The sequence below is a fragment of the Coregonus lavaretus genome, assembly GCF_964263955.1.
Source record: "Coregonus lavaretus genome assembly, chromosome: 4".
Classification (NCBI taxonomy): Eukaryota; Metazoa; Chordata; class Actinopteri; order Salmoniformes; family Salmonidae; genus Coregonus; species Coregonus lavaretus.
Window position 1 is genome coordinate 44,254,386 of NC_139991.1, and position 23,639 is coordinate 44,278,024.

At 43.0% G+C, this 23,639-nt stretch overlaps 2 protein-coding genes across 2 annotated transcripts; one reads left to right on the forward strand and one right to left on the reverse strand.

The window, feature by feature from the left end:
* Nucleotides 1-505: 505 nt before the first annotated feature.
* LOC311128307 (glutathione hydrolase 1 proenzyme-like) lies at nt 506-5,913 on the forward strand (the record flags this gene model as incomplete). The annotated part of the gene is made up of 12 exons (XM_084160397.1): nt 506-672; nt 1,041-1,171; nt 1,315-1,404; nt 1,580-1,772; nt 1,961-2,121; nt 2,252-2,401; nt 3,459-3,595; nt 4,836-5,023; nt 5,111-5,238; nt 5,361-5,476; nt 5,568-5,681; nt 5,767-5,913. The coding sequence occupies 12 exons, from the start codon at nt 506-508 to the stop codon at nt 5,911-5,913; spliced, it is 1,722 nt and encodes a 573-aa protein (XP_084016523.1).
* Nucleotides 5,914-10,550: 4,637 nt separating this feature from the next.
* LOC311128304 (glutathione hydrolase 5 proenzyme-like) lies at nt 10,551-18,243 on the reverse strand. Its single transcript, XM_084160394.1, has 12 exons — nt 18,016-18,243; nt 14,909-15,036; nt 14,696-14,795; nt 14,213-14,404; nt 13,337-13,497; nt 13,063-13,209; nt 12,816-12,946; nt 12,546-12,730; nt 12,240-12,331; nt 11,999-12,111; nt 11,747-11,857; nt 10,551-11,549 (listed from the first exon to the last, which is right to left on the reverse strand). The coding sequence occupies exons 1-12, from the start codon at nt 18,192-18,194 to the stop codon at nt 11,403-11,405; spliced, it is 1,686 nt and encodes a 561-aa protein (XP_084016520.1). The 5' UTR covers nt 18,195-18,243; the 3' UTR covers nt 10,551-11,402.
* Between the last annotated feature and the right edge of the window lie 5,396 nt (nt 18,244-23,639).

Consider the following 23,639-nt stretch of genomic DNA (forward strand, 5'->3'; position numbering starts at 1 on the left):
ACAATAATGGCCCAAGCCTTCTGCCCTGCGGTACACCACACTCAACCAAATTTGCATTAGATGGACTTCCATTAAAGAAAACCCTATGTGCTCTATTAGCTAGTTAACTCTCAATCTATGATAAGGCAGAGGATGTAAATCCATAACACTTAAGTTTTGTTAACAATAGGTTATTATCAATGATATCAAAAGCCGCACTGAAGTCTAACAAAACAGCTCCCACAATCTTATTATTATCAATTTCTTTTAGCCAATCAACAGTCATTTGTGACAGTGAGGAGTGAGGTGAGTAGTAATGGCATGGTTTCATATCTGAACAGAATGTAAGAATTCATCAACAACTCACATTGTGTAGTTGTGATGCACTGTCTTTTGTCTTTGCTCATGTGTTTTGCGATTTTGAGAGTACATTTGTGTGGGGGTGTTTCTATGTGTTTATACTTGTCTAACTCCCTTCAATTGAGATTGACTGTAATATGATGTCCTGTGTTTCCCTGACAGAAAGATGGTCCATAAGTCCATAGTTGTGGGTCTGGTGGTGCTGCTGGTGGCAGCCGTAAGCACGTTTGTGGGTGTCTTCTTTGGGCTGGGGAGCAGGTCGACCTCAAATAACCATTCCTACTCCAGGGCTGCCGTAGCAGCCGATGCTGGCCCATGCTCAGAAATCGGCAGGTAAAAACTCTCACACAAACACATACAGTATATGCAGTACTAGTCTCAAACATTGCCACACCAAGGAATTACTCATTTAAATGTTTTTGTAGACATCCAGATACAATGATCCCTGTTTCAAGGCATGCTGTTCCAAACAGGCCTAATAGCAGAAACCAAGTTTTTCTTGGTCAGAACATACAAATATGCTCCTGCTTCTGAGTCTATTTATGTTCATCCATCATCTCAAATCCTTCCCATTTTGTCATCATAATTCATTCTGTCTGTGTAAACTTCCTGCTGTCTCTTTATGAACTAGTGCATTTGTATGCAAATCAGGGCCACTGAATATAAACTTTTGTCTGCGTGGGTGTGTCTGTAAATTTCAGAGACACATTGCAGAAAGGTGGCTCTGCAGTGGATGCATCTATTGCTGCCTTGCTGTGTGTGGGGCTGATGAACGCCCACAGCATGGGCATTGGAGGAGGACTCTTCTTCACTATCTATGATGCCAAAACTGGTACAGTCTGAGCCCTAATCATTGTATTAAACCTGTAACATATTTATTGATGTCAACAAATCCAACAATGACACCTGAACTAAAAACAGGAAATGTAAAAACTTGGTGTGATGTTGTAAAGTTGATTTTGACTTCCTTCAAAGGAAAGGTAGAGACCATTAATTCCAGGGAGACGGCTCCCGCCAACGCAACAGAGGACATGTTTGGGAATAGCACCCAGTTAGCTAAGAAAGGTAATGTTTTACCAGTTACCTAACACCAGAAAATGGATGAAAGATGTACGTTTACGACGAGAGATGGCCTTGCGATAGAGTCAAAAGATACAGAGATAAGAGCGGTACAGTAACGTTTGGCAGTAGGGTTTGGCAGGAGGGTTTGGCAGTAACATTTGGCAGTAACGTTTGGCAGGAGGGTTGTCCATCGCCATACCAGGGGAGATCCGTGGGTACGAGCTGGCACACCATCGCCATGGAAATTTGCCATGGAGAGAGCTGTTCCAGCCTGCAATCCAGTTGGCACGGAAGGGCTTTCCTTTGGGCAGGGCTTTGGCCACTGCTATCTCCAAGAACAGAGAAACCATCACTGGTGACACAGCTTTATGGTGAGAATGCCAAGAAGGGAGACATGATATGGAGTGGTGATCTGAGTTACTGTACAGAGGGTCAAGTTTTCACATGAGGAGATACTTTACCTCCCCTTTTAAGATGATTTTCGCCCTTATTCCCAAACATGAGAGCTCAGTGTCTCATATGTTGTCTCTGACATCTCTGTTTTTGGTCTCTCTTTCAGTGAGGTGTTTTGTGACAAAAATGGTGCCATCCTGAAGGAAAACGACATCATCACCTTTACTAAACTCGCTGACACCTATGAAACAATAGCAAATGAGGGGCCTAATGCTTTTTACGAAGGCCCACTGGCAGAGAACCTTGTGAGGGACATTCAGTCAGCAGGTTGGCATCGCCCTTATTTCTACCAAATATTAACAAACTGCAATTTTGATTGAATTTCATTCAGGGTCTGCTGGCTGTACATGTTAACAGAAACAGTGCCTTATTGTCTGTTTACCGGTATGTGTTTCAGATGGTATCATCACACTTGATGACCTAAAGAACTACAAGCCTTTTTTGGATGAGAGTCCTCTCAATGCTAGTGTGGGGGAGTACATAATGTATGTGCCCAATGCCCCAGCCAGTGGCCCTGTCCTGTCCCTCATACTCAACATCCTGGATGGTAAGCCTTCAGCCTGATGACACAGAGTTGCATTCAAGATCAAACTGTGGCCGTTTTTTTTAAGGAGGTTTGGAAAACTATTTGAGTCACATTTGGTCACCCTGTCACTCTCGTGCTATGGTACAAGTGTATAAGAGAGGTGGCAGCTGCTCCAGATAGAAGTAATTAAGAACCAAAGATAATCGTTTTCCCAGCCATCACACCCGAGGCGCCCTGCTCTGCAGGCCTGGTACCTCGTCAGCACTGTTAACTTCGGAAAATGATGCTGAACTGTTCATTTACATTATAGCAGCCCTGGTCTATCTCATCCAATTACTGTATGCACCATATCTCTCTCTTGACAATGCATATTCAGATAGATAACCACCTTCTGTTCGGTGGTGGTGGTGCAGCTGACTGACCAGTAGTTGGGGTGTACATCTCCTCTTCTCATCCCCAGCTCTGTTTCAGCTTCACATTAATGCCTGGGGGTCTATTGGATATCTAGTCCATAGAGTTTCTCCTCCAGACTTCCTCTCTCTGCTTGTTCCCAGTACAGTAGCTATATAATATGACAGTGTCTGTCAGGGGATTAGATGGAAACTTTATTCCAGAGTATTTAAACTCCCTAATTAAACTAAACCATCGCTTCCTGTGGCTCCTCTGCCTGGCCACCCCACTTACTGTGTCTCTCTGCCTCTACTGCAAACACTAATCTGACCGATTTACCTCTAATTGGACACAGACGAGTGGTGGGGGAATCACATAACACTAGCATGCCAGGGCCCGCTCAAGCCCTTCATCCTGACAGTTCACCATGACTTCTGCTACTGCCTGTCAGCTGAAATTCATCAAACAATTCCATTCAGTTACAGTTCTCTCTCGTGTCTCCCATCCTCTACAGCTGTGAACTAAAACAGTTCTAACACTGATAGTCTGGACCTGGGAAACAGAATGAACAGAAGTTTTAAATTGATAGTAAAACCCTTTGAATGTCCACTTCACCTGATCAAATTGAATGTACTGTATTATTGTTTAATAACTGTAATGATGGTGGCTATGGCTACCCTGTTTTCAGGATACAACTTCACCTCAGACAGTGTCTCCAGCACTGAGAAGAAGGTCCTCACGTACCACCGCATGGTCGAGGCCTTCCGATTCGCTTATGCCAAGCGAAGCATGCTGGGAGATCCAAGCTTCCTCAGCATCTCTGATGTAAGTCTCACCCCCATCTTCCCCAGAGTTTATATTCAATAGTTCTCTCAATCACTTACTAATCATATTCAATCAACGGCTCATAGTACTGTATGTATTAGAATGTCATGGGTCAATAAGTTCATGTTCATTGGAGACAGAGTAAATATGGATATGAGTTCAGGTAGGCCTCCGAGCTACAGCAAAAAAATAAAAAGGTAAGAGGGATGCTCGACAACAATGACAAAAAAAATCAAACAAAAGGGCTTGCCAAGAAAAACTTCAAAAAGGACTCATTCGAAGTAGAAAGGAGTTTGAGCACTCAACAAAAAAGGAATTCATTTATTTTTCTCAGCATTAATCCATTGGATGAGCAGTTACAGGTGACTGACGTTTCAACGTCAAGCTAACGTCTTCTTTAGAGTGACCCGACAATTGCACTCAACTCCTATTTATAGCCTAGTGGCCTATTGAGACACAACAATGTGAAATTAAACATAAGTGTCAATGGCTAATAATAGCACAAAATAATAATAACAAATATCAGGTATCTCGTCGATTAATAGGCCATACCAAAATAAACAAAGTATTTACATAGGTGATATTTGTTATGGGGATGTAGCTCAGTTGGTAGAGCATGGCGTTTGCAACGCCAGGGTTGTGGGTTCGATAAAATAATGTATGTGCTAACTGTAAGTCGCTCTGGATAAGAGCGTCTGCTAAATGACTAAAATGTAAATGTAATATTTGGGTGTCTGTGAAAATGGCAGCAGAGAGACCCAAGAAATCATGGCAACATTCTAGAAACGAGGACAATGAAAAATCATAGTTTAGCCCCTATTCCTGCACCACAGGAAATGCAGATGAGCGTCGTGATTTACATAGATTCACTGAAAACCCACACTAACACACAGTTATATTAAAAGTTTTGCACTTTTAAAGTAGCCTACATTTGGCCAGCTAATAGCCTAACCACCGATCAAGCAACATTACGTACTTAATGTTCAAATCCTGTTTTCTTGGTAAGCCATTTTATTAAATATGAATATGCTCAGATAAGAGTTGATTGGATTATTGATTGAAATGGACTTCAGTCTTCCAAGAAACACTATTTGTACAGCTGCTATGTTGACATTTCTGTAAACCATTTCTGTAAACCAGTACAGCTTCATCATTCTAGACTGTTCTAAATGGTTGCTTTTATTAATGGGCATTCATTTGAATGGCAGAGACTCATTTTCCAGTCCCCTCTTCTCTTCAGCTCATCCACAACATGACCTCAGATTACTTTGCCGATTCCCTCCGTCAGAAGATAACAGACGATACCACCCATCACATGAACTACTATGAGGCAGAGTACTTTGTCCCCGAGAACCACGGGACAGCACATCTGTCTGTGGTGGCAGAGGACGGGAGTGCAGTGGCAGCCACCAGCACCATCAACCAACTGTAGGAATCAAGTTCCAGTTAAACATTTGATTAGAAAAATGAACTGGAGCTAGTCCTCATTGTCATTATTTCCTATTTCCTTGCTAGTTTTGGCTCCAAAGTCATGTCGCGCTCTACAGGAATCCTCCTCAACAATCAGATGGATGACTTCAGCTCACCCCTCATCACAAATGGCTTTGGAGTGCCTCCTTCACCAAACAACTTCATCAGACCAGGTGAGGGCTACATCTGACTACAGACGCCACACTTTTCAGTTCACCACCCGGCTCTGATAGCCAGAAATTGGTACTTGATGGTGGGTATGGATGGGCCTAATTCCCTTGTTATCTCTCCCCAGGTAAGAGGCCCTTGTCTTCTATGTGTCCAGCCATTCTCTTTGACAAGGGGAGCAAGGAAGTCAAGATGGTGGTGGGGGGCTCAGGAGGAACAAAGATCACCACGGCAACTGCCACGGTAAACCAGGCTGCAATGCCCTTTCGTTGCTGTGTGAAAATACTCATACTTTTGTCATCTGTGACTGAATTGTTGGCTGTTTATTCTGCAGGTGATTCTCAACACGCTGTTCTTTAACTATGACCTGAAGAAAGCTGTGGCAGATCCTAGAATCCACAACCAGCTGAGTCCCAACACCACACTGGGAGAGCCTGGGTTTGACGAGGTAGGTTAGATGATTGATGACAGTGAATTCACATACCCTACAGTGCATAAAAAGGAGTGTCACAATGAGTATGCTTTCCTTACAGAGGGTGATGGCAGGTCTGGCTTTGAAGAACCATGAGACAGAGTTCCTGACAGCCACAGGGGCTGTGGTTCAGGTAGTGGTGCGCCAGGGGGACCAGCTCCATGCTGAATCCGACCCCAGGAAATGGGGCTACGCTGCTGGGTACTGAGACCAACCACAGACCCCTGCTCCCACGAACTGAGGCCAACCACACACCTCTGCTCCCACAGACAGGCTGGCTGATTGGGCTTCTGATTCAGATGAAAGCCACCTCTACAATAGGGCTGTGACAATACCAGTTTCGCAATATTCTTTCCTTAGCAAAAATGAATACACAAAGAAGACCTCTCTTTGGTCCTTTAAAAACCTGTTGTATGTAAAATATTGTGTGCTGTAGCTTGGAAAATATATACGTGACTTTGGATGACAACATAGCCCTAATGTTGGAAACAAACATGATTGTTTTTCTAAAGAAGTTAATCCGCTTCGTGTTTTGTTTTCTTGCCACAATACTAACAAGTATTGCGATACTGGTATAGTCCTGGCCCTACTCTACAGACTATATTTCAAACCAGGAGAAACACATTCAGATTCCTGTCATCGCAGCAATGACCTACGACCTACAGTATGACCTTAGTCCTCTCTGGTAAACCAGGGTCACCTTTCTCCCCTCATTGGTGTCATAAGAAAGTGGAGAGAAGCTACCATCCAACGTCTCCTATCTCATCCTGTTTTTGATGACCAAGTGCCTCAGTCTGAGATCCAGATGCTGAGATAGAGCTATTCATTCTCCACTCTGCTTTACTTAGATTATTATGCAGTACTGTCTGTACCATCTCAATATTTCTTATTCAAAGTACCTCTATTCAATGTTTTACCTTTCACTGCAATGGATTTTCAGTCAGAATAGGAAGGTGCTTTCATTGAGATAGATTATTAAAAACACAGTTTGCCTTAAACCAAATGTTATTTTCTGTAAAATTATTATTATTTGTGTTGCTTTTGAGAAGACTTGCTATTTAAGATCAATAATTCACAAGCCATACCCAAAGAACAGTTGTATGATGTAATTTTTACATGACCGCAACAATCTTATAAACATTGACCAACAATGAAAACACAGGAAGACAGAAACAAAGTTTCAAATAATAAAAAGAGGGCTTACTTCAGGGTTCAATTGTTCTCATGACACGACTGCAAAGTGCAATGTTTGTTTGCATTTGTTAATTTATGTTGGTCAAATACACCATGTAGGCTATACAAATAAATAGAAAGTATTCAGACCCCTTCCCTTTTTCCACATTGTTACGTTAAAGCCTTATACTAAAATTGATTAAATAAAACACAATACCCCATAATAACAAAGCGAAAAACAGGTTTGTGTAAATGTTTGAAAATGTTTGTTTTTTTTAACAAACAGAACTACCATATTTACATAAGTATTCAGACCCTTTGCTATGAGACTCGAAATTGAGCTCAGGTGCATCCTGTTTCCATTGATCATCCTTGAGATGTTTCTACAACCTGATTGGAGTCCACCTGTGGTAAATTCAATTGATTGGACATGATTTGGAAAGGCACACACCTGTCTATATAAAGGTCCCACAGTTGACAGTGCATGTCAGAGCAAAAACCCAGTCATGAGGTCGAAGGAATTGTCCGTAGAGCTCCGAGACAGGATTGTGTTGAGGCACAGATCTGGGGATGGGTACCAAAACATTTCTGCAGCATTGAAGGTCCCCAAGAACAGTGGCCTCCATCATTCTTAAATGGAAGAAGTTTGGATCCACCAAGACTCTCCCTAGAGCTGAGATGGGAGAACCTTCCAGAAGGACAACAATCTCTGCACCACTCCACCAATCAGGCCTTTATGGTAGAGTGGCCAGACGGAAGCCACTCCTCAGTAAAAGGCACATGACAGCCCACTTGGAATTAGCCAAAAGTCACCAAAGGACTCTGACCATGAGAAACAAGATTCTCTGGTCTGATGAAAACAAGAAGAAACTATTTGGTGTGAATACCAAGGGTCACATCTGGAGGAAACCTGTCACCACCCCTACGGTGAAGCATGGTGGTGGCAGCATCATGCTGTGGGGATGTTTTTCAGCGGCAGGGACTGGGAGACTAGTCAGGTTTGAGGGAAAGATCAATGTTTCGGCATCACATTGCCTATACCATGTCAACATATTTATTGATGATAATCTTTTACCTTGTAAGTCTGAGTGTTACAACTTTTTTTACACAATTGTTTTTTTAAAATATATACAGTGCTATGAAAAGGTATTTGCCCCCTTTCTAATTGTCTCTACTTTTGCATATTTGTGATACTGAATGCTATCAGATCTTCAACCAAAACCTAATATTAAAGAAAGGGAACATAAGTGGACAAATAACAATTACATATTTATTTCATAAACAAAGTTATGCAACACCCAATTCCCCTGTGTGAAAAAGTAATTTCCCCCTTACTCAATAACTGGTTGTGCCACCTTTAGCTGCAATGACTCCAACCAAATGCTTCCTGTAGTTGTTGATCAGTCTCTCACGTCGCTGTGGAGGAATTTTGGCCCACTCTTCCATGCAGAACTGCTTTAACTCAGTGACGTGTGGGTTTTCAAGCATGAACTGCTAGTTTCAAGTCCTGCCACAACATCTCAATTGGGATTAGGTCTGGACTTTGACTAGGCCATTCCAAAAACATCCAATTTGATTATTTTTAGCAATTTTCATGTAGACTTGATTGTGTGTTTTGGATCATTGTCTTGCTGCATGATCCAGCTGCGCTTCAGCTTCAGCTCACAGACGGATGGTCTGACATTCTCCTGTAGAATTCTCTGATACAGAGCAGAATTCATGGTTCCTTCTATTAAGGCAAGTCGTCCAGGTCCTGAGGCAGTAAAGCATCCCCAAACCATCACACCACCACGCTTGACCTTTGGTATGATGTTCTTACTGTGGAATGCAGAGTTTGGTTTTCGCCAGGCATTACTGGAACCATGTCCTCCAAAAAGTTATACTTTTGAATCATCTGTCCATAGAACGTTCTTCCAAGAGTCTTGATGATCATCCAGGTGCTTTTTGGCAAACTTGAGTCAACTTTTTGGACAAGATGGGTCCCATTATGCCTGGCGAAAACCAAACACTGCATTCCACAGTAAGAACATCATACCAAAGGTCAAGTATGGTGGTGGTGTGATGGTTTGGGGATGCTTTGCTGCCTCAGGACCTGGACGACTTGCCTTAATAGAAGGAACCATGAATTCTGCTCTGTATCAGAGAATTCTACAGGAGAATGTCAGACCATCCGTCTGTGAGCTGAAGCGCATCTGGGTCATGCAGCAAGACAATGATCCAAAACACACAATCAAGTCTACATGAAAATTGCTAAAAAGCAACACATTTGAAGTTTTGGAATGGTCTAGTCAAAGTCCAGACCTAATCCCAATTGAGATGTTGTGGCAGGACTTGAAACGAGCAGTTCATGCTTGAAAACCCACACGTCACTGAGTTAAAGCAGTTCTGCATGGAAGAGTGGGCCAAAATTCCTCCACAGCGACGTGAGAGACTGATCAACAACTACAGGAAGCATTTGGTTGGAGTCATTGCAGCTAAAGGTGGCACAACCAGTTAGAGTGTAAGGGGGCAATTACTTTTCACACAGGGGAATTGGGTGTTGCATAACTCTGCATTACTGTTCATTAAATAAATGAAATCAATATGTAATTGTTGTGTTATTTGTTCACTTATGTTCCCTTTATCTAATATTAGGTTTTGGTTGAAGATCTAAAAACATTCAGTATCACAAATATGCAAAAGTAGAGAAAATTAGAAAGGGGGCAAATACTTTTCCATAGCACTGTATTGTATGTGTTTACTTGATGCATGTTATTTGGACAGTAAACATGAAACCTTGATTTATATTCTACAAAATGATATTTGGAAATTATGTCATAGAGGATAACAAGAAAACTATTCTCAGTGACACTCAGGGGTATAGTGAATGCGTAACAGACCATATACTCTATAACCAAATATAGTAAACAAAAAGGGACAAGGTCTGTTAGAAAATATTGAACCTGTGTCTATTGTCTTTGGCGTCACGTTTTGGACATAATACGTCAGACTATGGGCAAAGTGAAAATGGGAACAGCATGTGCTGCAGAGCTACACTATTGGACTCTAAAAATCATTTCCCACCAACAGAGTTCAGCAAAAGCGCATGACGTCAACAATACTGTCTCTTCTGACAGGATCATACCACATCTCTCACTGTATTATTAGAGGGAAAGGAACACAAAGCACTTAAACCTTTGGAAAGCAGGATACAAAACAGAGACAAAACTAATAGGCAAAGCTTTTAACAACTATTTTACAGCAACTATTTTACAGCTTTGGCATGCCCTGGACAGAGAACATGCTGTATTGGAGAGTTGATTAACTAAATTAAGCATTTCCACGAGTGTTCGAGATGGTCTGATTCACGAGAGCCTTACTATCATTCAGCTAAACCTGATGAAACACTCCGCCACATACCAAAGACTGAGCTCCTTTACGCCAAATGATCCCACATGAACACCAGACACCAGCACCTAACACTGGCTAGCAGATTTGCATGTTTTCATAATTCACATCTAGTGCCTTGGAGGATCCACTTCGGAGAATATTAATCTTTCATAAGCTCCACTATTGAAACACATCTCATTACTATTGCCTTTGTCTCCATCGGGGGGAAAAAGCTGTTCTCACTTCTTTTAGGGCAAACAGAATAAGTAGAACTAATTAGTATTAATCTCAGATACAACATGCTGAAAGTTAACACAGGTTGAAGTTTTAATAGACCTGGAGGGGGACCAATATAAATCTGTACATTTGTGACAACAGGCCCTGGTGAGGTCAATTAAATACATAAAAAGCTAACACAATACTCTCACTGCATCGACATCAGTGTACATTACTTTTCACATTTTGGTCATATGGGTCATTATAGCATTCGTAAGATTGCACACTATCACTATCTCACCAGTATTCATTCAGACCCTCTAACCAATTTACTTGCTATTTCAGATGTTGATTCTATTACAATGTACTGTGAAGGGGGCTGCAAAAAGCCTGTTTTATCTTAATTAATGTGTGAGTCAGAGTATTGCTACTACACTCCACAGAACGACTAATAAATTAACTCGGAGGATTGTGTTGTTACATGTTCTGCATGAATCCGACAGGTTCTTGTGGTCACAGCATGAGCCCCATGTTACCACAGGCTGACAGGCTGTACTAACCTTCTGTTCCCATGTCAGTTCCTTCAGGACCTCACTTGTGCTATATTGTATGTGTACTGTATGCGTCCTCAAGAACAAACATGTACTGTATGTACTTGGTTAAATTTGAAACTCCATCCATTTGAGTGCCAAAGTCAGAGGCCCCAAAAAAGCCCAAACTCTTTTGTCAAGAGGCACATTTGATTCTTCTTAAGGCTCATGGACTGTTGGTTTAGAAAAATAGTTAATATATAAAGATAACTATAAAAATAAATCTCACTAAAATGATGATGATCCCCTTGGACCTACTGCAGTAACCTGAGGCCTACTATTTGTCTGTAGACCTGAGTAAGGGCATACCTGGTCTTGGTAACCTCTTAGTGTCCTGGTTTTCTATTGGTCAGTAGCCAGCAGCTTTGCCCTGCTTCCTGCCGTCTGACACGGCTGTGATACATCTGTCCTCCTTGGCCACAGCATTGACCACGTTAAAGAAGTATGGGTAGTCCATCACTCTGTGTCCAATTACCTTAAGGGCCTCTATCACAGACTGAAAGCACAGACAGACAGTTAGTCAGGGTGAAAATAAGCACCACTCGCAGTCCCTTACTCATCCCACTTCATGATTTGATTGCGATGAAGCAACACTTATTCAGTGTACATTTCTCAAATGGTCACTGCTCTCAGGCAGTCAATTGCAGTGACCTTTGCTGTCATTTTCATTGGTTAAGAACAGGGGAGAATTACCTTATCAAAGCCAGGCTCAAACTTCACGTTGTTGTTGCCGTCGACAAACACTACAGGAGCAGCAATGGCATCTTTCAAACTCATCCTCAACCAAAGGTGGTTCATGATTGACTGAAAGGAGAGTGAGAGAAAGAGAGCGAGATACGCATTTGATGAGGCCCTATGGATCCCTTTCTCAGTTTTTCAGATGGTGATGGGTTGAGAAGGAACGGTCAGACTTGTGAAATTGGTAGAAATTGAATCTAGACTCACCAGGGCCATGGCGGTGGTGATCATGCTGCCCCCTGATCCCCCAATTACAAGGGTATTTTTCCCAGAGCTGGAGCTCAGTATAGCTGGAGCCATTGAAGAGGGAGGTTGTTCACCTGTGAGAAATTAGATATAATCATTACACAGATATCACCCATAGACATATATAATAGGATATCACCCCATGAATACCAGTTAGAGGTTAGACCTAAGTGATACATTCATTTAAAAACATTTAATCTACCTGCACTGACTCCCTCTGCTCTAAAACAGAAGTCAGCCAGCTCATTGTTAAGGATGATGCCTGTTCTAGGAGAGTAAATTGCTGCACCAAAACTGCAAGGAGAGAAAGGAAGACCGTTTTGTTAGCCGAGTCAAGAGTATACAACTCCAAAAGCTGCAGTGTTAGCTGGTTTGTTTGCCGTCAGGACTGTCGTCATATTCATATTTAGAAGGAGATTGTGTTCTAATACAGTAGACAGTGTTCTATTTAGAGGGATGTAGCTACTGTTCTGCAATGTTCTCTATCTAAGTGAGGGTAGAGATTCACATTTGGTTGATGGTGCTTGTGACAGAGACTGCAGATCCATCTTCAGCCAGGACTGACACGTGTGTGGTCCCAAAGCGGTCAGGGGAAGGTGTGATGTTGTAGTAGGAGTCGTTATATGTACGGTTTTTACTGATCATTACCCTGATCCGATCAGCAAAATCTGAGTCCACCATATACGATGCATCCTATATATAAAAATTAAAAAATCACCTATTAGTGAGTGAAAGTACAGAATACACTTAAAGACAGGCAGTTCTCTCAGATCCTTACTTTTTTAGTGTTGAAGACAGGATCGCGGACGCGTCTCCTCTGTCCGTTAGCAAATTTAGCTGCCTCTATGTAGCGGTGATAGGTCAGGACTTTCTGGTCCCCCTCCATGGACCTGGAGGTGAAATGGAACCCTGGGAAAGGTCACAAACAGCCATTCAAATCTCTACTACCTGGTGAAGAGACATTTTGGAAAAGTTCAATGACTGTGAGCTACCACGATGACTTGAGAAAGTATTTTATTATGCACCTTTAATGATGTTGAGAATAAAGGCAAGCATGGCTCCCCCTGCTGGAGGTGGAGGGATGTGCATCTGGTAATCTCCCAGAGGAACTGTCCAGGCATCTTCCACTCTGACTCGGAATGACTTCAGATCCTCCATGGTTAGAGTCCCACCTAAAACATAATGGGGAGCAAAATATGTCTAACCAAGTTAGCACAGACAAGAAAATATAACAAGCTGGCGTTTTCATATACATTTTTGAGTCTCTCTCTCTCTCTCACACACACAAACCTCACCCACCTGCTGCTTTTACATCTTGGATCAAGTCAAGTCCAATTTGGCCATTGTAAAAGGCATCCGCTCCTTGTTCTGCAATGGTTTCCATGGTTTCCGCCAGCTTAGGGAACTTCAATGTGTCCCCCATGCCCAGCACCGTTTTGTTCTTGTTGCAGAACACCTCACTGGAAGAGGGGAATGCATTAATTATACCATAGCAACCATAAACAGGGAAAAGACCAGAGAACAAACATAAACATGCACATGTAGCCAATGCCATAGCCTATTATATGGATGTAATGCGACTTCACTGGATTACAGGGATAGAACAGAGAATTAGCTACCGTCAACAAACAAACATTAGATCTCTGTTTACGACCTAGTTTCATAAAAATCTCCCTTCCTAAGCAGCGTGTGCAAACCCATTAGCATCTCAAATGATCCCTGAGTATATGTGAATCCCCCTCTCCATCTGCTGGGGTGCCAAGGGCACTTTCTCTATGCAGATCCTGTGCTACTGCTTACACTTCTGTTCTGTAAGAGGAGGAGAGAGGGGAGGAGAGCGGGAGGGAGAGGAGCTAAGGGGAGACGACCCCCTTTGATGTTAATCCCAGGGCTGGGCTTTAGGAAAGCCTCTGCAGTCTGTCTGTGTATAATATCACACAACCATACGGATGAGAACTTGGTCTGAGCCAACGGATAAAGCAGAACGAGCTTATTATTAGCTTCATTGCTAGTGTAAAAGGACTGGATATCTGGACTTTTCTGACAGATACTTTGAAACAACTTTGCTGACTTTTCATTTGGACAAATGCCTGTTTGAGGTAGGAGTATGGTTAGAATGAAAACAAAATCGAACACATTTGAGTTCCTGTGTGTAAGTGTGAGATGTTGTACTACCAGAGTGATGTTGCTTTCACCCGGTTTTCTATGATTGTGATGTTAAGGAGGCGTCCCAGGTAGGGCGGCAGAGGGAATCCCTCTCTGGCCAGTCTAATGGTGGGCTCAAACAGCTTGGCCCAGGGCAGCTTCCCATACTGTCTGTGAACCACCTCATACCCACGCAACTCTCCAGGAACACCAATCCATTGACTACCTACCAGGGGCCACAGAGACAGAAGAGGCGTAAAACACAAGCAAAAAGAGACGTGATGCCACAATCCAGGACAGAGAGCAAGAGTAGAAATGAAAGGGATACCGAAATGGGCTTGTGGTTTGTTCACATTTGATGTTAGAAAGGCTAAAAGACATTACTATTTTAGTGGTCTTGGAGTTATTTGAATCAGTTATTGTTGTCATGCAATGTTTACACATTCATACTGTATATTGATCCATCCATCAATCCATTCATTCATTAATTCCTCCATCGATTGGCAAGTCTACCTACCTGTGATAAATTTGAAAGATGTGGGACAGCCCTTCAGCAGGTCAGCTTTGAATAACTGTGGGACAGTCTCTCTCGAACTGAAGGTTTTCACCTTACCTGAGAATAGATAGATAGAGATGTAGAGGATACACAATTCCACCAAACATTATTGGCTGAACCCTGCACAGTACAGTAACACAGAAGCAAAAAACAGTAAAGAACATACTCACCAATTTCGTCCCTAACAGTGAATATAGAGCCTCCTCCCAGGCCCATGCTCTGAGGATTGACCAGTGAGGTGCACAACAGAGCTGCAATGGCGCCATCTACTGCCGACCCTCCTTGTAGCAGTATGTCTCTGGAAACACAGCACACATTGCACTCAGTATAACTTAAATGCTCCACTATAAAACAATACTTGACAGTATAACACTGACTGTGCGTGCATAGGCTACACACACACACTTCAGTTTCCTGTAGTTGAGTAATTTTACTGTTGACCTGAGACTTATTTTAAGTTCTAGGGAAAGTCAGAATGACAAATCACATGCCAAGAGGCAAGTTTGGGCCATGCACAATGTCTCACCCCCAGAGTTCAGCCAACAGAGGAAACCGACTATTTCTGACTACCACTCATTATATCTAACACGTTACTTTTATATGGATCCCTGTTTTCACTTTGGTCGCTGGAGGATTTTCTTTTTTGACAAACAGAAGTTGTTTGATCAGGGTTACAATAAAGATGGTCATAATCACTGAGGATGACAAACATTTGCCAACTGATGAATTTGCCTGGGGGTCATTGAATGAAAAGAACAAGTTACTCTTTCAGATAGAAAGCAAAGAGGACCCAGTCAAATAATCTAATATACCTATATAACCTCTCTCTATGGGAGCAAAATTCAAAACACAATACTTTTCTCCTCAGTCTAAGAACACAAGTTCAAGTGAAGTATTCACTGGAATTCTGTTTCTACTGTTGTCTCGCCATTTCCTGTTAATGGAACAGTATTATTGGCATGGGCTCACTGGTGAAACAGATCCTACATCTACACGAGCAAACAAAACAATAAGAACACCGGCTCTTCCCATGATAAATACTGACTAAGTGAATCCAGGTGAAAGCCAGGACCCCTTATTGACATCTGGCAGGACATTTCCGGGTCATTAAAATAGGGTCACACAAATATTATGATACAGCTATTAAAAGCCTTGTGTCCTTTCTCCTTTCCTGTCTTTGTTAAACAACAATATAGGGGACAGTAGAGGGGATCTGCCATGGTGCCAACACACAGCTTGTTTGGTTTGTACATGTACACTCAGCGGGAATGTCCCGCCAGACAGAAGTATGTCCAACTATAAATGTCCTTAGATCCTCTCTCCTCCAGTCAGGTGGTGCATGTTGGGTAATCTGGACCCCTTGAGTGTCTTCATGCCTCATTGATTGCTAAAGATAAAGATAGTTTCACATGACTGAAGAAGGAAATGGATTGCTGAAGAGTGACAATTTTTGTAGTAGTATTAGTATTTTTGTAGTAGTATAGTATTAGTATCTAGCTGCAGCACCGCAGCAACTTGTCACTAAAACCTATAATATCACCATTTACTGGCTGTGGTTAATCCTTACCACATACATGTGAACTCATTTATCCAGAGCAATTTAAAGCAGGGGTTCCCAAACTTTTTTTCTTCCAACTTACCTACCTCCCTTCCCTCTCTCTCTTTCCTTATCTCATTTCCTAGCTTCCTTTTCCTCCCTACCTCCCTTTCCTGTCCTGTCCTAGCTCCCTTTAATTGCTTCCTTACCTCCTTTTCTTTCCTATAATTATTTACTCACTCCCTCTCTTTTCCAACTTTCCTAGCTTCCTTTCCTCCTTTCCTAGGATTAACCACAGCCAGAGGAAAGGAAAGGAAGTTAGGAAAGTGAGCTAGGAAAGGAGATATGGAAGGAGGAAAGGAAAGGAAGGTAGGGAAGGAGGAGAAGGGAGGTAGGGAAGGAAAGGAAGCGAGGTAAGGATGGAAAAGAAAGGGAGCTAGAAAGTGAGGAAAGGAAAAAAGGAAAGGAATCTAGGAAAGACATGGAAGAGTTCACATGTATGTGGTAGGGATTAACCATGGCCAGTAGATGGCGATAGTATTGGTTTTAGTGACAGGCTGGTTTTAGTCACATGTTGCTCCGTGCCTGCAGCTGGATGCATCTCGCCAAAAGGGGAAATATTATGACCTATAACACAGAAAAGCAAGGTGTGTGTGCTACCGCTACCTGCTCAGCTAACAAAGCTGCATGTTTTCTGTTGCTGGGGAGCTAACTTCAAGCTTGATTTCATGCTACTTATTTAGGGTCATGGTAGCCCTCGCCCTCATTAACAAAATGGTAATGCCAAGTTGGGAATTATTTACATTTTAGTCATTTCAGACACTCTTATCCAGAGCGACTTACAGTTAGTGCATACATTTTTCATACTGACCCCGGTGGGAATCGAACCCACAACCCTGGCGTTACAAGCGCCATGCTCTACCAACTGAGCTACAGGAGGCCTAGATTATATCAAAGGAATATAAAGCTCAAGCCACTGAGTACACGAAAAATGTCAGCGTGTTTAAAATACATGGGGAAAAGTCACCTGATAAAAAAACATGAATGTTTATTATAGGCATAAATGTTCTGAATTTACAGACATTGCCGTTGACTGGCACACTTGATTTTTTTTGTTGTAATACAAGTAAAGCTATAGATATGATCATTTACAGTTGAAGTCACTTGGGTTCAAAGCAATGAATAGTTCTACAGCACATAATCTCCATGACAGCCTATGAAATCTCTTAATCTGCTTACTGTTCACAAGTCTACATTTTATATCTCACAGCACCTTGGCTACCGGTTGAAAATAAATAGTTTACACAGATTATAATCACTGCATTAAAGATTGAGTATCCCTGCTAAAATGAAATTTCAATTTATGTTGTACAGTACAGGATATTGAAGCTATAGAGATCAGTTGAGCCATTTTACCAAACACATATTGATAAGTGAAAACTTCAAATAAGATGTTTAAAAGAAATCACAAACTGTACCTTCTTAGAAAAAAAGGTGCTATCTAGAACCTAAACGGGTTCTTCAGCTGTCCCAATAGGAGAACCCTTTGAATAACTATTCTTGGTTTCAGGTAGAACCCTTTTCGGTTCCATGTAAAACTCTGTTAAGGGTTCTACCTGGAACCAAAATGGGTTCTAACTGGAACCAAAAAGTATTATCCAATGGGGACAGCTGAAGAACCCCTTTGGAACCCTTTTTTCTAAGAGTGTATCTAAGCAAAGCGACCGTACTCTACTTTACCTGCCAATGTCTGAGCAAAGTTGAGAGTCCGTAGAAACCGCCGCGTTCTTGAAGGTGTCCTCGGAGCATCCTCGGTCGATAAATACATCGAAGACTATGCAGAGACAAATGGAAATTATAGCACCCAATAAACCGATACAGAGACAGCAACCAACCTGCCAGGGCTTATATTTGGCCATGCTTTCAGGAGAAAAACTTTTCTAAGAACAATTGTCCCAAAGAGCGCGTGGTACAGTAGCCATGCGCCCTCCTATTTATACACCAAATCCCCCCCCCCCCCCACATGAAAAAAAAAAAAAAAATCAGTGCTCAAGAAGTTAAAGTGAACGTGGTTCTCTCTTGAGCCATGCCAGATACTAGATGACATTGTAGGGAATGTGGCATATTATACATTTAATAGGCTTATCATCCATGTTTTAAACCAGGGTGTTCAACCGGGGGTCCGCAGACGGAGGAGGGTCCGCGAAAAATATAAAAATATATATGAATATCGCTAGCAACAACAGAATAAACAACATTTGAATTACATATCTACAATAGAAAAGAGGAGAATATCTGATGTCAACTATTTCTTAACTACTAATATTGCGCAAATTACAGTAGGGTGGCTTGGGGCCAAACGCCCCCCTCCTCCTCCTCCTCCTCCTCCTCCTCCTCCTGTTATTCTCACATAATTGTTTCCTGTGTGTCACTACTCTTGCTCAACAAAAAATCTGTCTCATCTGAACTTTTTAAGTCACTACAACAAAATGATTTTGAGGTACATAGATCTAATATTTTGTCATTTAGAATAAGTTATATATACAGAACCAGTCAAAAGTTTGGACACATGTCACGGATTCCCCCGGTACTGCTGCTCATTCCGTTCACCAGCTCCGGAGTTCTACGTCACCAGCCTTCTAGGCATCACTGACCTGGTTCATTACCACCCACCCCAGACTGTCTCATTACGCACACCTGGTTCCCATTCCCCCTGATTAGTAGGCGTGTGCCCTCTGTTCCCCATTGCCCTTCTCAATTATTGTAAATTATTGTATAATGTCCGTTGGTCTCGTGAGTACCGTGTATTGTGCTCTAGTTATTACGGGTCTCCTCCGGTGTATTGTTTAGAGGTTTACACCTCGCTTGGGTGGAGTAATAAAAAACCCTAATACGTCTTCCTGCGCCTGTCTTCTAATCATTATACAACTTGACAACACAGCTACTCATTCAAGGGTTTTCTTATTTTTTTAAAACTATTTTCTACATTGTAAAATAATAGTGAAGACATCAAAACTATGAAATAACACATATGGAATGACGTAGTAACCAAGAAAGTATTAAACAAATCAAAATATATTTTGGATTCTTCAAAGTAGCCACCCTTTGCCTTGATGACATCTTTGCACACTCTTGGCATTCTCTCAACCAGCTTCACCTGGAATGCTTTTCCAACAGTCTTAAAGGAGTTCCCACATATGCTGTTGGCTGCTTTTCCTTCACTCTGCGGTCCAACTCATCCCAAACCATCTCAATTGGGTTAAGATCGGGTGATTGTGGAGGCCAGGTCATCTGATGCAGCACTCCAGCACTCCATCACAAATTATAGTCCCACTAAACGCAAACCAGATGGGATGGCGTATCGCTGCAGAATGCTGTGGTAGCCATGCTGGTTAAGTGTGCCTTGAATTCTAAATAAATCACTGACAGTGTCCCCAGCAAAGCACCATCACACCTCCTCCTCCATTCTTCACGGTGGGAACCACACATGCGGAGATCATCTGTTTACCTACCCTGTGTCTCACAAAGACACAGCGTTTGGAACCATAAATCTCCAATTTGGACTCCAGACCAAAGGACACATTTCCACCGGTCTAATGTCCATTGCTTGTGTTTCTTGGCTAAAGCACATCTCTTCTTCTTATTGGTGTCCTTTAGTAGTGGTTTCTTTGCAGCAATTCGACCATGAAGGCCTGATTCACACAGTTTCCTCTGAACAGTTGATGTTGAGATGTGTCTGTTACTTGAACTCTGTGAAGCATTTATTTGGGCTGCAACTTCTGAGGCTGGTAACTCTAATGAACTTATCCTCTACAGCAGAGGTAACTCTGGGTCTTTCATTCCTGTGGCGGTCCTCATGAGAGCCAGTTTCATCATAGCGCTTGATGGTTTTTGCGACTGCCTTGATAAGTTCCTTTCCTGAGGATGACTCACCCCTCACAGTTCTGGGGAATTTCAACCTCCCTACGTCTACATTTGACTCATTTCTCTCTTCCTCCTTCTTTCCACTCCTCTCCTCTTTTGACCTCACCCTCTCACCGTCCCCCCCTACTCACAAGGCAGGCAATACGCTTGACCTCATCTTTACTAGATGCTGTTCTTCTACTAATCTCACTGCAACTCCCCTCCAAGTCTCCGACCACTACTTTGTATCCTTTTCTCTCTCCCTCTCCTCCAACACTACTCACTCTGCCCCTACACAGATGGTAATGCGCCGTCGCAACCTTCGCTCTCTCTCTCCCACTACTCTCTCCTCTTCCATCCTATCATCTCTTCCCTCTGCTCAATCCTTCTCCCTCCAATCTCCTGATTCTGCCTCCTCAACCCTCCTCTCCTCCCTTTCTGCATGATTTGACTCTCTATGTCCCCTATCCTCCCGGCCGGCTCGGTCCTCCCCTCCAGCTCCGTGGCTTGATGACTCATTGCGAGCTCACAGAACAGAGCTCCGGGCAGCTGAGCGGAAATGGAAGAAAACTAGACTCCCTGCTGACCTGGCATCTTTTCACTCCCTCCTCTCTACATTTTCTTCATCTGTTTCTGCTGCTAAGGCCACTTTCTACCACTCTAAATTCCAAGCATCTGCCTCTAACCCTAGGAAGCTCTTTGCCACATTCTCCTCCCTGCTGAATCCCCCCCCCCTCTCTGTGGATGACTTCGTCAACCATTTTGAAAAGAAGGTTGACGACATCCGATCCTCGTTTGTTAAGTCAAATGACACTGCTGGTCCTGCTCACACTGCCCTACCCTATGCTTTGACTTCTTTCTCCCCTCTCTCTCCAGATAAAATCTTGCGACTTGTGACGGCAGGCCGCCCAACAACCTGCCCGCTTGACCCTATCCCCTACTCTCTTCTCCAGACCATCTCCGGTGACCTTCTCCCTTACCTCACCTCGCTGATCAACTCATCCTTGACCGCTGGCTATGTCCCTTCCGTCTTCAAGAGAGCGAGAGTTGCACCCCTTCTCAAAAAAACAACACTCGATCCCTCTGATGTCAACAACTACAGACCAGTATCCCTTCTTTCTTTTCTCTCCAAAACTATTGAGCGTGCCGTCTTTAGCCAACTCTCTTGCTATCTCTCTCAGAATGACCTACTTGATCCAAACCAGTCAGGTTTCAAGACTGGTCATTCAACTGAGACTGCTCTTCTCTGTGTCACAGAGGCTCTCCGCACTGCTAAAGCTAACTCTCTCTCCTCTGCTCTTGTCCTTCTAGACCTGTCTGCTGCCTTTGATACTGTGAACCATCAGATCCTCCTCTCCACCCTCTCCGAGCTGGGCATCTCCGGCGCGGCTCACTCTTGGATTGCGTCCTACCTGACCGGTCGCTCCTACCAAGTGGCGTGGCGAGAAGCTGTCTCCGCACCACGTGCTCTCACCACTGGTGTCCCCCAGGGCTCAGTTCTAGGCCCTCTCCTATTCTCGCTATACACCAAGTCACTTGGCTCTGTCATATCCTCACATGGCCTCTCCTATCATTGCTACGCTGACGACACACAACTAATCTTCTCCTTTCCCCCTTCTGATAACCAGGTGGCGAATCGCATCTCTGCATGTCTGGCAGACATATCAGTATGGATGACGGATCACCACCTCAAGCTGAACCTCTGCAAGACGGAGCTGCTCTTCCTCCCGGGGAAGGACTGCCCGTTCCATGATCTCGCCATCACGGTTGACAACTCCATTGTGTCCTCCTCCCAGAGTGCGAAGAGCCTTGGCGTGACCCTGGACAACACCTTGTCGTTCTCCGCTAACATCAAGGCGGTGACCCGATCCTGTAGGTTCATGCTCTACAACATTCGGAGAGTACGACCCTGCCTTACACAGGAAGCGGCACAGGTCCTAATCCAGGCACTTGTCATCTCCCGTCTGGATTACTGCAACTCGCTGTTGGCTGGGCTCCCTGCCTGTGCCATTAAACCCCTACAACTCATCCAGAATGACGCAGCCCATCTGGTGTTCAACCTTCCCAAGTTCTCTCATGTCACCCCGCTCCTCCGCACACTCCACTGGCTTCCAGTTGAAGCTCGCATCTGCTACAAGTCCATGGTGCTTGCCTACGGAGCTGTGAGGGGAACGGCACCTCCGTACCTTCAGGCTCTGATCAGTCCCTACACCCAAACGAGGGCACTGCGTTCATCCACCTCTGGCCTGCTGGCTCCCCTACCTCTGCGGAAGCATAGTTCCCGCTCAGCCCAGTCAAAACTGTTCGCTGCTCTGGCACCCCAATGGTGGAACAAGCTCCCTCACGACGCCAGGACAGCGGTGTCACTCACCAGCTTCCGGAGACATTTGAAACCCCACCTCTTTAAGGAATACCTGGGATAGGATAAAGTAATCCTTCAACCCCCCCCCCCCCCCCTTTACTCCAACCCCCCCCCCCCCCAAAAAAAAAAAAAAAATTACTAAAAAATTGTAAAGTGGTTGTCCCACTGGCTATAAGGTGAATGCACCTATTTGTAAGTCGCTCTGGATAAGAGCGTCTGCTAAATCACGTAAATGTAAATGTAAAAATGTATATTTCATAGTTTTGATGTCTTCACTATTATTCTACAATATAGAAAATAGTAAAAATAAAGAACAACCCTTGAATGAGTAGGTGTGTCCAAACTTTGACTGGTACTGAATGTAATCTAATGAAGTTAGAGCTATAAACCTTTTTATATATACCAGTAGGGGCGCCCTGTTTCAAACATTTGAACTAGGCCTAATTGAAATAGTTGTAGTAAATAACTTAATGTAAAGAATAAATACAAAATAATTCTGCATTTTAGCAACTTTTTAAAGTTTCATTCATTGGTTGCTGAGTGCAACAAGTGCTCTCCAATTGCTATCTACATTTGTAATATGCTTACTATTGCTAGGCATCAGTTAGCCTCTGTTTGCTATTTTGTTCAGCAAGCAGTATATTATGTATGTACTTCGTATGTGCTGTACGTGCTTTGTGTGAACAGACTAAGAGAGTATATATATATACAGTGGGGAAAAAAGTATTTAGTCAGCCACCAATTGTGCAAGTTCTCCCACTTAAAAAGATGAGAGAGGCCTGTCATTTTCATCATAGGTACACGTCAACTATGACAGACAAATTGAGATTTTTTTTCTCCAGAAAATCACATTGTAGGATTTTTAATGAATTTATTTGCAAATTATGGTGGAAAATAAGTATTTGGTCACCTACAAACAAGCAAGATTTCTGGCTCTCACAGACCTGTAACTTCTACTTTAAGAGGCTCCTCTGTCCTCCACTCGTTACCTGTATTAATGGCACATGTTTGAACTTGTTATCAGTATAAAAGACACCTGTCCACAACCTCAAACCGTCACACTCCAAACTCCACTATGGTCAAGACCAAAGAGCTGTCA